Below are 17,911 nucleotides of genomic sequence, written 5' to 3' on the forward strand. Positions count from 1 at the left end.
ATTTTTTATTAAATAATATGGAGAAATAATGAGAATAAGGAGGGAAGAGATAGAGTGTATAAAGATATTATTTTTTTATTTATTTAGATGTGAAATAGTAATAATCAAATTTGGTTGTAAACCTTAATTTTACTGCAGCTAAAAGTCAAAAATTTTGAAATTAGATAATCCAATGTAGAGTATTTTCAAATCCTATTAATTAAATTTTTCATTGGATTTGCATTTGCATAATCAAATGAGAATGCTCTTAGGGCATCCTCATTGGTTTGGCCAAATGAGTTGCTTAGCCAAATTTTATATAATTTGACTCAAAAATCTTTCACATTAGATTAGGCAAATCTAAAATAATTTAGACTTTTGCTACAGTAGTTAGCTAAAGATAGAATTGATAGGGCCCCACCAGTGGCAACTAGGTCCTACTCCTATAAATACAAATTAGAACCAATTTCTTGCATCGCCGCCTCCCCGACGTCTCTCCCAACATACTCGTTCCTTGTTTCTCGCATTTCCACTAAACAGCTCCTTTACTCAGTTCTCGATATTGCTCACACTGACCCTTTTGCATAGCCATCTCTCCCCTTTTTCTTTATTCTATTAAATCTATGATAATTATAAGCTTTTCCATTTCTTTGTTTTTTGGGAGCTGGGTGTTGAGGCTTATTTCGGTGATCTTAACAATGAGAATTTCGAGCCTCCGCCTAAGGAATTAGATCCGAAGGCTTTGATCGAGGAACATGTGCCTCCAGTTGTGGAAGCTAAGAGTGAAGACAAGAACATGAAGAAAACAAAGATTGTGCTTGGGAGGAATGTGCACACCATGTGTCTGGCCATCACAGAGCCTGATGCCAACAATGAGGTTATTGGAGAGAGGGAGGCATAGATGGCTAGCGTCTTAGCTCATTATAGGAAGTCACTCATCGACAGAACCAAGCACCATTTGGGTATTTCACAAACTAGCCCATTTCGACTTCACCGACTCTAATATGCCACAAATCTATATATTTCTATATTGTATTATATGTGTATGTCTGACCACCAATTGTGAATAGTGGTCTTTCTAGCTACTTGCACCCTTTCTCTGGAAAGGAAATTAATTTCTATATAATGTGCCTGCACCTGAAACAAGGTTACAAATTATTCATGGCATGTATTACTTTTTAACTTCATATAAAAAAAATTAAATTCATCTCAATTTATTTCATACATTTCAATTTAAAAGATTAAATTCATCTCAATTTAAAAAAAAAAAAAAAAAAAAAAAAAAAAAAAAAAAAAAAGAAGAAGAAGAAGAAGAAAAAGAAGAAGTTAAAATCATTTCAATTGAACCATAAGACATTATTATTCAAAACTTAACTCAACTTATCATCTTATCATTCAAACGTAGCCCAAGTATGTTGATATTTGGGAGTTCTTGTTACTAGAAGTTCATGATGGCTCAAGTGCTAAATGCCTTGGTTTTGACAGTATGTGCGCTCTAAGTCTAAGATTCAAATTCTCTTGTATGCAAATAAAATCTAGGAGTCATGGGGATCTTTCCATTGAATTACTTGAGATGCACTTGCGAAAAACTTCTTACTAAAAGCCTATGCACCATTGGGATTAGTCAGGACTCTGTTATTGGACACCCGGTGGCAATAAAAAAAAAAAAAGTTCATGATGGCATATATGAAGACTCTTTATGTTGATCTCATTATCTACTTATCAAAAAAAAATGTTGATCTCATTATCTTACTTTTTCTTGTAATTTGGTTACTGCACAACTCTTGAGAACTCTACACTTCTATTGCATGAGCAGGTGAATTATTCAGGGATGACATGGGTTGTGAATTTAAAAGATATAAAGAGTGTGAATTTGGTCTTTATGTTTTCAACAAGCTCTATTGAGTACATTACTTTTGTTATCATCGATATTTATATTAAGGATGTTAATATATGAAAATGGCATTGATATGGTAATAATGCATTCCAACTCTCTCTCTCTCTCTCTCTCTCTCTCTCTCTCTCTCTCTCTCTCTCTCTCTCTCTCTCTCTCTCTCTCTCTCTCTCTCTCTCTCTCTCTCTCTCTCTCTCTCTCTCTCTCTCTCTCTCTCTCTCTCTCTCTCTCTCTCTCTCTCATATTGTTGTGATTTTGCAATGAAATTGTTAATACAATCAATATCTCTCATCACAAGAATTGCAATTATAGTATATTGTGAATGGTAGTCGGAAATATCTTTCATTTGTAGGGGAAAAAATTGTAACGCTCTTAACTGAATGAAAATCTCTAATAGGTTACCCTTATAACTTGGACTTCAATTATTGTGCTCTCGAACAGATGCAACACTTTTCCATTAACAACCTTGGGGATCCATTTATAGAGAGCAACTATGGTATCCACTCCAGACAATTTGAAGTGGGTGTTTTGGACTGGTTTGCCCATATATGGGAACTAGAGAAGGATGACTATTGGGGTTGCATCACTAATTGTGGCACAGAAGGGAATCTTCATGGTATCCTAGTTGGGTTAGCACGACAAATTTTAGCATTTTGAGCTTTTATTTTGAGATTGTAAAATCTAAGTTGATGCCCTGAAAGAATCTAAGCATATTGATATATGTTGCATGAGAGAGGTGTTTCCTGACCGGATTTTGTATGCCTCATGTGAGTCACATTATTCAATTTTTAAAGCAGCAAGAATGTACAGGATGGAATGCGTAAAGGTGGACACTCTTGTCTCATGTGAGATTGATTGTGAAGATTTCAAAGACAAACTTATTGGTCACAAGGACAAACCACCATCATAAATGTTAACATAGGTAATGCTCTCTCTCTCTCTCATCTCTCTCTACAAATTTTTTTTCCTATGGCTTGCTTATTGTTTTAAGGATCACTTTATGAAATTTCACAGGAACAATTGTTAAAGGAGCTGTTGATGATCTTGATCTGGTAATACAGAAACTTGAAGAAGCAGGATTCACACATGATCGGTTCTACATCCATTGTGATGGGGCTTTATTTGGACTCATGATGCCTTTTGTCAAACATGTAAGTAGCATTCCATGCCTTTCTGACAACTGTGAGCTTCCAGGTTAGAATATGGAAAATGAATATTCTCTCAAACACGGTACTCATATAAATAAAAAGTACGATGCTTATACTGCACAAGTTGGAATTATATGTGCGACTTAGTATTTATTTGGTGGTCAAGTAATGCATGCATGCACATGATGCTATCTTTTTATCATTTTTTCTTTTATCATTCGCAATCTTTGTTTTCAAGAATGAAATTTCAAACCCATTCTACATTTTGATCTGCTATGCTCACTTATATTGTTAATAGTCAGGCGCAAAAAGTTTATTTCAAGAAGCCTATTAGAAGCGTGAGTGTTTCGGGTCAACAGTTTGTGGGTTGCCCAATGCCATGTGGCGTGCAAATCACAAGATTGGAGCACATTAATGCTCTCTCAAGAGATGTGGAGTACCTTGCTTCTAGGGATGCAACAATTATGGGCAGTTGAAATGGCCATGCTCCTATCTTCCTCTGGTACACCTTAAACCGAAAAGGATACAGGGGATTCCAGAAAGAAGTTCATAAATGCCTTGGAAATGCTCACTACCTAAAAGATCGTTTAAAAGCTGCAGGCATAGGTGCAATGCTGAACGAGCTTAGTAGCACTGCTATATTTGAGCATCCATAAGATGAGGAATTCATTCGAATGTGGCAGCTTGCTTGCCAGGGCAACATTGCTCATGTTGTGTTAATACCCAACGTCATTGTAGAGAAGATTGACCATTTCCTGGATGAGCTCGTTCAGAAATGTGCTACATGGTTTCAAGAGGGAAAGCTTCAACCTACTTGTATTGGATCAAATGTAGGTGAAGAAAATTGTATTTGTGCATTGTAGAAGTGATCAATTCCCATATTAGAGCATTAGAACTATGCCATCTGTTGTTTGTTGTAGAAGAGTGTGACGCCCCCAAATTCCGTTTGGGATCGGACGGACATTCGAAACGTCGAGACATGCAACACAAGGTTACATGCCCCCGTTCATGACATATAAGATGCAATGTTCCTAACATGCATCTAACATTATGCAATATTCGCAGCGGATAATTTTTTTCTTTAGCAATACTATGCACCAAATTGAAAATATCCGAAATGCTTAAAACATACTTCATACATAAAGACTCATTGAATAGATCACAACACTACTCCAAAATGGTTATGATCCAAAAAGTACTAAAGATGCAACTCCATTGTATAAGTAGTAATTTACGTTAACTACTATATTAACATTGAAGTCGCACCGTCGCTTAGTCAACTGTGTCTAGTTGATCAGCTCCTGATTTTCCTTCAGGTCCTGTAACAAGATCTACCATTCAGGGGGAATGGTAGTTGGGACTACCAAAGTGAGATTTGATTACAAATCTCAGTAAGTTAACAAAAAACTTCCACACAAGCTAATGATGCATGCATGACAGTAAAAGCATAAATGCATAATCAAATTCATAAGTAATTAAAGCATAACTTGACGTACAACATAGCATAATTGACATAACTTAAATTGAAACATCAACTGAATTTGACTTGACATGAACTTGATCTGAAACTTGACTTAGCATGAACTTGCTTTGAAACTTAAATTAACATGAAAAATACATACTCCACAGTTGTCGTGGCCCCATGTATTCTACGTGTAAATACATACTCCACAGTTGTTGTGGCCCCATGTATTCTACGTGTAAATACATACTCCACAGTTGTTGTGGCTCATGTATTCTACACAAACTTGACTTAACATGAAAAATACATACTCCACAGTTGTTGTGACCCCATGTATTCTACGTGTAAATACATACTCCACAGTTGTTGTGGCCCTATGTATTCTACGGAAACTTATTCTTTAACTGCTTAAATACATACTCCACAGTTGTTGTGGCCCCATGTATTTTACGTGTCACAATTGCTGTGTCTCACGTAGTGTATGCGCCACAATTGCTGTGACCCCATACATAAATAATCAAGATGAAATGTGACTGGAATGCGAAATGACTGAAACCCTGACGTAACATAACGTGACTTGAACATAACTTGAAATACATGACCAACTTGAGATAGAAACATTTCGTAACATGGCATAACATATAATAGACAACATATTTAATATGACATACTTGCAACAGTGAATATTACATGACTTGACATACATGTAATAGATTGCATACTTAGCATGACGTACTTGTAAGGTACAGTAATACATGACAGAATATATTATGTAACAGATAAAAAAATTGATGACAGAATAAATTCTGTATAATAGACAATTACGTGATAACTTGGCATGGCATGACATAGATGATAACACACATCCATACACTGTAGTTCCTTTACTTAGCACACATACACAGTAGACTGCTAGTAAGTTAAAAGCTAACTTACCTCGATCTCTGCGTTTCTTATAAAACTTCAAGTGCGACCACGATGAACTGTAATTAGTGATTCTAAAAGTTAGAATTAAATCACTAATAATTTGAAATATGAAAAATACTAACGTAAAGAGTAAAATTTTCATTTTACTCTTTACATGTGGGAAAATGACCGTTTTACCCATAACTTAAGGATTTTGCATACTAACTCCAAAAGTTTCTAAAATTTACATTCCTCATGTAAATTTTGTCCTAAACTTAAATATCAACTCAGAAAAATTTAAAACAAAACGCAACTATGAATAACACACTATGGCCGAAACATCCATAGGCCATTTCCCTTGATTTTTGTTGCAATTCCTTCCAACTTTAAAACTCATGTTTAAACCAAAATTTTGCAACAAACATCTTCCAATCCTAAATTCAAAACCATACTTAAAACATCCATTTAGAAAAAGCTAATAATTAACACCAAACTTTTTTTGTAAAAAGATCCAAGCACTTGAATCACAAGTTTTGACCTTAAATCAAAACATCTCCAAGAATTTCAAAAATCAAATCTTACTTCTAACATATTCATAATATCATCCTAACATCAACCATGCTTTAAATCATCAAACTAAAGTCACCAAAATCACAAAATAACATTTGGAGTTTTTGGTTTTACACTTAGTCCAAAAACAGAAACTTTTTCCTCAACTAGTTTTGATAAATCTCTTGATCTATGACTTATAAATATATGATCTTCAAACCAAACCATCACATGGTTTAAAAAGATGTCCTAAAATATATATAAGCTTCTAATTTAAGATCACATGGTTAGAAATTAACCAAAATATAAATTTTAGCCAAGAATATCCACACTTTGGCTTATTTGAATATCTCTTTGCATAAAATTTCATATATTTGAAACTAATATCAAATATCTTCAAAATAATAATATAACATATATATAAGATCCTTAGGATCCTCCAATAAAATTATCAAAGTCATTGGAATAGGTTTAGACCACCAAAGAGTTAAACTTCCTCAAAACAGAAACTGTTTTTCCTCTTCCAGTTTCTAAGTTTCTAAATCTAAGAAAATCTTTCATCAAAACCTTTAATAATGCAAAAATCCTCAACCAATAATCATATACACATGTTAACAATACTCCATAAAAATTTCGGACCAATATCTATCCATTAGCTTGGTCAAAAACTCCAAACTATAACATATTCTCCAGTTTATCTCCCAGAATAATCTTTCTATAGTTTATACAATATTTGACTGACCAAATGATCTTCAAATGGGACAAATAAGATATCCACGTAAACTAGACTCAGAAAGGAACAACTTATATGAAGGAGACTTTATGATAAAATACTTACAAAAGCTTCAAAATGGGTGTACAAAAGACCTCCTAAAAGCTGTCTGAGAGAGAGTGTTTGATATTCTTTCAATGGAAAGTGTAAATGAAGATAATTTTGTGGGGAGAGGTGGCTGGAGATACTTATGGATGAAATATGGAAGATATGAGGCTGGAGTTGAGAGTTGAGTGTAGTTTTCTCCTACCCAAAATGTGACGCCCCCAAATTCCGTTTGGGATCGGACGGACATTTGAAGCGTCGAGACATGCAACACAAGGTTACCTGCCCCCGTTCATGACATATAAGATGCAATGTTCATAACATGCATATAACATTATGCAATATTCGCAGCGGATAATTTTTTTTTCTTTAGCAATACTATGCACCAAATTGAAAATATCTCAAATGCTTAAAACATACTTCATACATAAAGACTCATTGAATAGATCACAACACTACTCCAAAATGGTTATGATCCAAAAAGTACTAAAGATGCAACTCCATTGTACAAGTAGTAATTTATGTTAACTACTATATTAACATTGACGTCGCACCGTCGCTTAGTCAACTGTGTCTAGTTGATCAGCTCCTGATTCTCCTTCAGGTCCTGTAACAAGATCTACCATTCGGGGGGAATGGTAGTTGGGACTACCAAAGTGATATTTGATTACAAATCTCAGTAAGTTAACAAAAAACTTCCACACAAGCTAATGATGCATGGATGACAGTAAATGCATAAATGCATAATCAAATTCATAAGTAATTAAAGCATAATTTGGCGTACAACATAGCATAATTGACATAACTTAAATTGAAACATGAACTGAACTTGACTTGACATGAACTTGATCTGAAATTTGACTTAACATGAAAAATACATACTCCACAGTTGTTGTGGCCCCATGTATTCTACGTGTAAATACATACTCCACAGTTGTTGTGGCCCATGTATTCTACACAAACTTGACTTAACATGAAAAATACATACTCCACAGTTGTTGTGGTCCCATGTATTCTACAAAAATTTATTCTTTAACTGCTTAAATACATACTCCACAGTTGTTGTGGCCCCATGTATTCTACGTGTCACAATTGTTGTGTCTCATGTAGTGTATGCGTCACAATTGCTGTGACCCCATACATAAGTAATCAAGATGAAACGTGACTAGAATACGAAATGACTGAAGGCCTGACGTAACATAACGTGACTTGAATATAACTTGAAATACATGACCAACTTGAAATAGAAATATTTCGTAACATTGCATAACATTTAATAAACAACATATTTAACATAACATACTTACAACAGTGAATATTACATGACTTGACATACATGTAATAGATGGCATACTTAGCATGACGTACTTGTAAGGTACAGTAATACATGACAGAATATATTATGTAACAGATAAAAATTGATGACAGAATAAATTCTGTATAATAGACAATTACGTGATAACTTGGCATGACATGACATATATGATAACACACATACATACACTGTAGTTCCTTTACTTAGCACACATACACAGTAGACTCCTAATAAGTTAAAAACTAACTTATCTCGATCTCCGCGTTTCTTATAAAACTTCAAGTGCGACTACGAGGAACTGTAATTAGTGATTCTAAAAGTTAGAACTAAATCACTAATAATTTGAAATATGAAAAATACTAACTTAAAGAGTAAAATTTTTATTTTACTCTCTACATGTGGAAAAATGACCGTTTTACCCATAACTTAAGCATTTTGCATACTAACTCCAAAAGTTTCCAAAATTTACATTCCTCATGTAAATTTTATCCTAAACTTAAATATCAATTCAGAAAAATTTAAAACAAAACACAACTATGAAGAACACACTATGGCCAAAACATCCATAGGCCATTTCCCTTGATTTTTGTTGCAATTCCTTCCAATTTCAAAACTCATGCTTAAACCAAAATTTTGCAATAAACATCTTCCAATCCTAAGTTCAAAACCATACTTAAAACATCCATTTAGAAAAAGCTAATAATTAACCCCAAACTTTTTTGTAAAAAGATCTAAGCACTTGAATCACAAGTTTTGACCTTAAATCAAAACATCTCCAAGAATTTCAAAAATCAAATCTTACTTCTAATATATTCATAATATCATCCTAACATCAACTATGCTTTAAATCATCAAACTAAAGTCACCCAAATCACAAAATAACATTTGGAGTTTTTGGTTTTACACTTAGTCCAAAAACAGAAACTTTTTCCTCAACTAGTTTTGATAAATCTCTTGATCTATGACTTATAAATATATGATCTTCAAACCAAACGATCACATGGTTTAAAAATATGTCCTAAAACATATATAAGCTTCTAATTCAAGATCAAATGGTTAGAAATTAACCAAAATATAAATTTTAGCCAAGAATATCCACACTTTGGCTTATTTGAATATCTCTTTGCATAAAATTTCATATCTTTGAAACTAATATGAAATATCTTCAAAATAATAATATAACATGTATATAAGATACTTAGGATCCTCCAATAAAATTATTAAAGTCATTAGAATAGGTTTAGACCACCAAAGAGTTAAACTTTCTCAAAATAGAAACTGTTTTTCTTCTTCCAATTTCTAAGTTTCTAAATCTAAGAAAATCTTTCATCAAAACCTTTAATCATGAAAAAATCCTCAACCAATAGTCACATATACATGTTAACAATACTCCATAAAAATTTCGGACCAATATCTATCCATTAGCTTGGTCAAAAACTCCAAACTATAACATATTCTCCAGTTTATCTCCTAGAATGACCTTTCTATAGTTTACACAATATTTTACTGACCAAATGATCTTCAAATGGGGCAAATAAGATATCCATGTAAACTAGACTAAAAATGAACAACTTATATGAAGGAGACTTTATGATAAAACACTTACAAAACCTTCGAAATGGGTGTGCAAAAGACCTCCTAAAAGCTATCCGAGAGAGAGTGTTTGATATTCTTTCAATGGAAAGTGTAAATGAAGATAATTTCGTGGGGAGAGGTGGCTTGAGATGCTTATGGATGAGATATGGAAGAGATGAGGCTGGAGTTGAGAGTTGAGTGTAGTTTTCTCCTACCCAAAATATCTATAAAAGATTATCTCATAATATTCTATCCAATAGTATCTACAAAAAAGCAACTTAAGATATTTTTATCTAATAATATCTATAAAAATCAACTCAAAATATTTTTACCCAATAATATTCATGAAAATTACCTCAAGATATTTCTTTTTATCCAATAATATCTACAGTTTTGAACAGACATTTTGTCCGAAAATATGAAAAAATGTTATTGCGCCATAAGACTTTAAATAACCCTCCGAGTCTAATGGCACAAACCATAATACATTTTGACACTTCTAACTATCTCCAATAATCAAAAACACACTTCTGATACCATAGTAAATAATAACACTAACTATGTAGTTAGATAAAAACCTATACGATTAATGGATTCGTGAAAACTTATGGAGTTTTTACGAGGTTCCTAAAGTTAATAGAAATTTCACAATTGAATTTCTAGTGAGCTGTTACACAAAATATCTATAAAAGATTATCTCATAATATTCTATCCAATAGTATCTACAAAAATTCAACTTAAGATTTTTTTATCTAATAATATCTATAAAAATCAACTCAAAATATTTTTACCCAATAATATTCATGAAAATTACCTCAAGATATTTCTTTTTATCCAATAATATCTACAGTTTTGAACAGACGTTTTATCCGAAAATATGAAAAAATGTTATTGCGCCATAAGACTTTAAATAACCCTCCGAGTCTAATGGCACAAACCATAATACATTTTGACACTTCTAACTATCTCCAATAATCAAAAACACACTTCTGATACCATAGTAAATAATAACACTAACTATGTAGTTAGACAAAAACCTATACGATTAATGGATTCGTGAAAACTTATGCGGTCTTCACGAGATTCCTAAAGTTAATAGAAATTTCACAATTAAATTTCTAGCAGACTGTTAAACAGAGCATCAGGCTAAGGGAATGAAATCTCTTTCATAGTACTAGGGAATGTGCCGGACTGTTTATTTTCAAAATAAAGATGAGGGAGAAAATTGGCAAAGGATACTGAAATGTAATCTCTATGGACTCCACAAAAGGTAATAAAATATATTGTTATGATAACTGCTATGGCTATAAAGCAATTCGTTGATCATAAAAGTAAGCTCGTAAATCGATCATGTGACTTTCATGTGATATGTTATATTTAATTTACAATAAAACTAATTTTATAATCTGATATATCACGTTAAGCCATGTTAGTTTAGAATTTTATTTTTATAAAATTATCTTGTGGCTAAAGCATTCATCTATTGCTATCAATCGAGTTTCACGGTGGTTGTGTTGGTTGAAATTTGTATAGTAAAATTCAATAATAAGGAGATGGGAAACGCTTCAGACCGGACAATCCTAAAAGTGGAGAATAGCGGAGACGAATGAACTTGTGACACATAAGTGCCCCTCAACTAGCCTGGTGCGCCGCTTTGCAGATGAATGTTTCTCTGTTTCTGTTGAGCCCCTCACCCGAGTCACCCCAACCCGCGCACCGCTTTGCAGATGAATGTTTCTCTGTTTCTGTTGAGCCCCTCACCCGAGTCACCCCAACCCTCTCTCTCTCTCTCTCTCTCTCTCTCTCTCTCACCCATCGAAAACCTCTCTCTGTCGAACCGAAAACTTCTCATTCTCCTTCATGTTCACAAGTTGTTGAGACAGGAACAACTATGGGTGTTGACTCATACGCAAGCACCCACTGACGTTGCAGGGTGTCGGTAATCAGTATATGATGCCATAGATGTTACTCCAAAGAATAGAGAATTTAAGCCATAACCCTAACCGTAGCACTCTAACTATCTACTGCAACCACGAACTCACAGTCACGGTAATTTGGTTTTGTTACAAAGTCGAAATTTTATTCCCAATAATTTTTTTTCATATCCATATCTTGAATGTTAACCAAAAACATTTGGAAGAAAAAATCACGATTTTTTTTTTGTTCATTTCCTAGGTTTTCTCAGCAACCAAACAGCACTAAGACTAAACTTAGGCGGCCTCAAAATCTTCAAGAAACAACTTCCAAATGTATAAAAATTTGTCAGACTTCAAAGCAAACACAGATCATCAAATTCAAGAAAAACTGCAAAAACTAGAGATTTCTTGCGTTCACAAGTGGGGGACGAAAAACAAACGAAATGAAAAGGGGGAAATATTTGGTTTGCCTTTGTTCATTTGCAGAAAAATCTGGTTTCGGTTTTATGGGGGGAGGGAGGGAGGGAGGGAGAGAGACCGCACGTAGAGAATCGAAGGAGAGACAGAGAGACCAACGGATGGGTTTGGTTTTGCTTGGATGGGTTCGAAACAGAGAGAGGTGAAGCAGAGAGAGAGAGAGAGAGGTGTTTTGCTTGATGGGTTCGAAGAGAGAGGTTGAGAAAGGGGATTTGTTTCCCTGCATCGCGGCAATCATAACTTGCTTTTGTCTCACTGACGTGTCTATCACCTATTAGCCTCCGTTAAATACGAGTTGTAGGATTGTCCGGTTTGAAGTTATTCCCTAAGGAGATATGTGTCCAAAACTTGACTGTCGAGATAATTAGTTCCAACGTGAGAGCCTGCCCCAAGTGTGTGCTAGAAGTTAAGAACATTTTAAGTAAATGAAGAGTATTTGTTTAATATAAAACATAGAGTACTATTTTGGTCACTGTATTTATCAACATATTGTGGAATTATCAAAATACGTACCCTAGGTATTATATTAAATAAGGATGATTTGTTTCAAGTAAAATGAAGATGACTGAATTAATGGGTAAACCATCATAATTTGGCGGAGAACTACCAGTACTATTAGTACATGGCCTAAGCATTGGCAATGCATCTTCATATTCACTGTCATATTTACATAATATCTCTCTAAATTGGTCTACATTGGATTATGCATCTTTAAAATTTTGCATAGTTATAAATAGTATTTCTTTAAGTTTGAAGAAGCATTATTCACTCTCCAAACATTTTCTTCAAGTTTTTTCTCTCTTACCTATTAAAATCAACTTTATAAAATTTGTATTAAAATGATTTTGATCATATATAAAATTTGTATTAAGTTGATGATACAAAGTGTTTTTTAGTATATATTAATATTTATTGATAAAATTGGTCATTTTGATATATGAAATTGGTAATATTTAGATATATAGAGTTGGTATTTTTTAACACATTGTGCTAATTGTAAAATATATAAAAATAATAATTTTAAGAAAAAAAAATAATAATATTTTATTATTATTTAGTTCAAAGATGTATAATTCAATGTGATATATGCAAAATCAATATTAAAAAAATGTGATTTTAAATATGTATATAGAGAAACCAATGCTAGTGGCAATTTTGAAGTACTTATTTATATTGCTAGCTAGTAAATGATCTCTAATTGAGTACTTGTAGTGCCTAGCTAGCTACCTGTTAAGTAATTACAGAGAAATACTTTAACAACAAAAGTATTATATAAAAATAAATCCGCCAATTGACGTGGTTTGATATGATACGTCAGATTGTAAAATTAATTTTATTATAAAGTAGATCATCTAATTAATCTTATTAAAATCATGTCAATTTATGAATTTATTTTTATATAATATATATATTTATGTTTATAGCAATTCTCCATTAGATAATCAGTAATTATGAGGGTAAGTAGGGGGCTTTAACTAGGTCATTGTCCCACCATTTCTCTCATAAAGCTTATAATTTAAGATGAGACTAATTAAACCGCGGGCCCGGGGAATGGGGATCGAGTACTAATATACATTTACTATATACTGCTTATTATTATTTTTATAAAATGGAAGTCAAATTTCGGGGTGGTACATCGATCTTACCATGATTTTATCTTATCTTAGTGGATATGGATAGATAAAATATATATCAAGTGTGACTGTGTGTGCAATAGATATTTCCACAAGCTTCCCATGACGTATGCACGTACAGATTTAGCAAATTAAGAAGGCGCAAGATATTAATATTCATCGATCGCATGCAAGCCTTTGCATGCATCATCATCACATCAATATCCCTTTTGGAACCAATTATTAAGACTGGTAAATATATATATATATATTCTGTGGCCGCCGGGGTTTTGTGTGGAGGCCACACGTCTTCCTTTCTTTATCTTTATAAATTAATTATATGTTTTGTTTGATTTGTTGAATAACGAAAGGTACGTAACCATCCAATATTAATATATAAAGCAGGCCGTGGGATTTGTTACTTTTTTCTAGGGTTCGCAAACAAATTAAGCTGTGCTAGCTCGATCCATAACTATATGTGGACTTGGTCGATCAATAATAATAAAGAAACTCGATCGATGATCGTATACCTGGCTAGCTGGGGTATTGATCCAACTAGCTGATCATCAAGATTAATATAATTAATATTAAAAAAGTACTGGTCATGATGCATATTGCAGCTAAAGAAATATTTAATTTTTCGGTGCATGAGTAGGTTACTGTCGTCGGCTTTAAAGTCATATATCCAATCAAAAAAGGTAGAGAAATATTGTGTAATTTGTTGAGGAATATATATCATGTTGTCTGTGGATAATATTTTATACGTATTTATAATTAATGAGTAATCATCTCTTGTTAAGGCGGTTTTATGAGATGAATGAGATTTATAAATTTTTTCATAATATCATAACTTACCATGAGACGAATAGGTCAGGTACACACTACCTATCTCGTAACAAAAACTTCTTAGAAAAAATATTAGTATGTATATGAGAGATGTGGTGTTGAGGAATAAATTCTATATTAATAATTGTGGATAAAGTTTTGAGTATATTTATAAGTAATGAGTAACTTTTTTTATTGAATTAATTTTATAAAATAAGTTAGACGCATGAATTTCTTGATAATTAAGCTACATATATACTCACTTTGGCATTTTGCCTTTACGCTACAAGTTTCTGATCTCTCGTAGTCGCTGATGACTCCCTATATGTATATATATGGGTCCTAGTAGTACCTGATCAGATGATCCTTGCCTCCGAAAACACTCTATTCAAACGTTAAAAGAAAGTTGCATCTGATCCCACCCATTTTTTTATTTTCTGTTTTTCTTTTTTAGGTTCTCTTCATTATTCTGGCAACTTTTTCTTTAGAACGTCTATGTGTATATATATATATATACTCTGCATTATATGTGTTTCATGGGATCGATATATACTTGATATATATACGTACTAAATGTCTGGCATCTATTCAGAAAGAAAGTTTCTAGCTAGTATATATGTACGTATACGTAGTATTACTAGTATATATATTATATCCTAGCTAGAACCAAATTAAAAACACCGGTGCAGGCAACATATGATCTGATAATTCGTACAAAGACAGCGCTAGCTTATTCTATGCGAAATCATGAATAATTCGCACACAGCTTTGAAGTACCATGTATGCACAAGTTATAGTCCGAAACTTGGGTCGTATATATATCTTAATTAGTTTTCAAGAGTCCCATGCAGCTAGCTAGCCACTAGCTAGGGCAATTGGCGCAAGCCAACAGATATACATATATTATATATATATATATAGCTTGAAGATCATCGCAATGTATAGGATGATCACTGGAACGACGGAAAAAAAATGCTTGCTTTTGAAGGGAGGAATTACTAGCTAAGCTCGATCAAAGCCAACCGATTATTAGTTTATTAAGTATATATAACAGTACTTTGGTCCAAGTTGACGGTAATTAATAAACTTCAGGCTATATACATAGAAAATATGTTCAAGATAATCTGGGGAAGAATCTTAGGATCGATGAGTCTCAACAGTTAATTTGATGTTCCACAAGAAAATAGTTCTGTTGAATTAACAAGTATTCTTTAATTTGTTCACAAAAACAACTCTTTTGTTTGGAAATTTACGATTAGATAGATATGATCGATCAGCATCTGGCAGAAAGATTTATTGGCCATTTGTACAATATCTCGTTGGACCAGCAAATACATGAGATAGTTCATCAAGATCCGAAAGAGCTAGCTGATAGGAAAGAAATACAGCCAAAAAAAAGGTAAAAAGCTGGCAACGTAAATGGGAAAATTAACCGCATATATCAGAAAAAGTGTTAAACTGGTTACAGTCCCATAGAACCAACGAGCTTGGTTAAGCCAAAAGTAACTCCCATGGCAATCCATCCCCCAGCCAACACCCTTAAAGACGACTTCATTACGGGTGCTTTTCCTAGCACTGCACCTAACCCTCCAAACCCTACCAAGGCAAAACTCACAACCCCCATCACCACTCCCACCCTAACTTTATAATCCTTAATAAAGGCAGCCCCGAGTAGAGGAACCAACGCCCCCACCGCAAATGCAAGTGCAGACGCCCCGGCTGCCTGCCACGGGTTTGGTAATTTCTCCTTCTCGGCATCCAGCTCCTCGGCTCCCATGTTCTGAGTCCGACTCTCTCTCGTCATTTGAGCCATTTCGATATCATATTGTGAGTAAACGGAGACTAGTTCTCCGATGGCCATACTACAAGCTCCAGCAACCAAGCCTGCTATCCCAGTGAGGACCATGGTCTTAGCATCCCTTTTGACGGCTCCAATTCCCATCATTAGAGATGCTGTGGAGAGCAACCCATCATTAGCGCCCAAGACGGCAGCTCTGAGCCACTGTGCTCTTTTCGCATAATCGAAAACCTTGATTTCCTGTTCTTCTGCATGTTCTTGGGTTTGTCCCAGCTCGACGTCGAAAGGCATGGCTTCCTTAACGGATGGTTCGTGATCGGGGTCTTGTCTGATTGCCATGGACGAAATGAAGCAAATTAAGAAAACTACCATAAACAAGGACTCGGACTACTCAGGAAATGGATCTGTTGGCTATGGCCTAGGGGGGAGTTCAGAGGATGGATTAATGGCTATGGGGGAGTGTGGAGAGCACACGCCCCAGGGATAACTATATACAGGAAGGAATTGTCGTAAACGTAATCGTACAGGTGGGATGTGGTGGAGGCCACTTGGTATAGGAAGTGGAGCCGTGTCTCGAATCTAACGTGTTCACACTTCAAAATCAAAGCTACAGCCTACACATCTCACTCATTTTTATTTTTTAAAATTTGTTTGTTTTATTATTTTAAATTAGTTGAATTCTTGTGCTCATCCTCTGTATAATACATATTTTATAAAAAAAAATTAAAAATTAAAAAATTATATATTGTAAAAATGATGAATAAAATTTTTCTATTTATAAAAATGTATTTACAAGTATATATGTACAGATATGGGCTTTATAAATTTCTCTTATAATTAAAGTAATTTCACAATAATTAATGTCCTTTCATCTCAATTTATGAATATTAAAATAAATAATATTAGATACAGTTATAAAATTGATAAATTTTATATATTGGAGATTTTAAATTTATCCTTTTATTTAAAAAAAAATACATATAACTTATACACTTTTGGACTGTAAATATCACACATTATTTATTAATAAAATAAATAAATATAAGACCTATATAAAAAATTATTTTATTATTAATAGATCCCATAATTTTTTAAATATAATATACAAGATACTCATACTCCAAAAGTGTACCTTATAACTCATCATAGATAACTCTCTTTTTTATTTTTTTGGAGGAAAGGGGATTGTGAAGTTGATTCTATGTCTATAGATTAACGAAATGCTGGTAACACTAATGTTTGGAGGAAAATAAAAGCATAGAAGTGTTATAATTATAAAAAGATCTTATAAAAACAATTCTATAAATTAATATGATTACATTTGTTATATTATATCTATTTTATAATAAAAATAATTTTATAATTTAACAAATCAATTAAATCACATTAATTTATATTTATTTTTATGCCTAAAACATTTCTAAAACAACACAAAAATATAAAAATTACATAATACTTTTTTTAAGTAAACAAAATGGCCAAGATCCTTAGTTCAGAAATTTTCGTATTAAACTTTAGTAAGCACTTCGATTTATAGGAAGAAATATTACTATAAAATGACAACGCCGTCGGTTAAATAGATAAGACGTTTCACTCGATCGTGACGGACCCTATATATAAATGACCAAATTAGTATA

The 17,911-nt window shown here is 33.2% G+C and overlaps 1 protein-coding gene and 1 pseudogene across 1 annotated transcript; one reads left to right on the forward strand and one right to left on the reverse strand.

Annotated features, from left to right (window-relative positions):
- The first annotated feature begins 479 nt into the window (after nucleotides 1-479).
- LOC122311791 lies at nucleotides 480-3,940 on the forward strand (annotated as a pseudogene).
- Nucleotides 3,941-15,742: 11,802 nt separating this feature from the next.
- On the reverse strand, nucleotides 15,743-16,729 carry LOC122311418 (vacuolar iron transporter homolog 4-like). The gene has a single exon (XM_043125972.1). The coding sequence runs from the start codon at nucleotides 16,644-16,646 to the stop codon at nucleotides 15,939-15,941; it is 708 nt and encodes a 235-aa protein (XP_042981906.1). The 5' UTR covers nucleotides 16,647-16,729; the 3' UTR covers nucleotides 15,743-15,938.
- Nucleotides 16,730-17,911: the final 1,182 nt, after the last annotated feature.

This window comes from Carya illinoinensis, chromosome 5, assembly GCF_018687715.1.
Source record: "Carya illinoinensis cultivar Pawnee chromosome 5, C.illinoinensisPawnee_v1, whole genome shotgun sequence".
NCBI classification, from domain to species: Eukaryota; Viridiplantae; Streptophyta; class Magnoliopsida; order Fagales; family Juglandaceae; genus Carya; species Carya illinoinensis.

What these genes read in the sequence shown, in the direction of transcription:
- LOC122311418 (XM_043125972.1), bottom strand. Translation starts at nt 16,646, where the DNA reads ATGGTAGTTTTCTTAATTTGCTTCATTTCGTCCATGGCAATCAGACAA.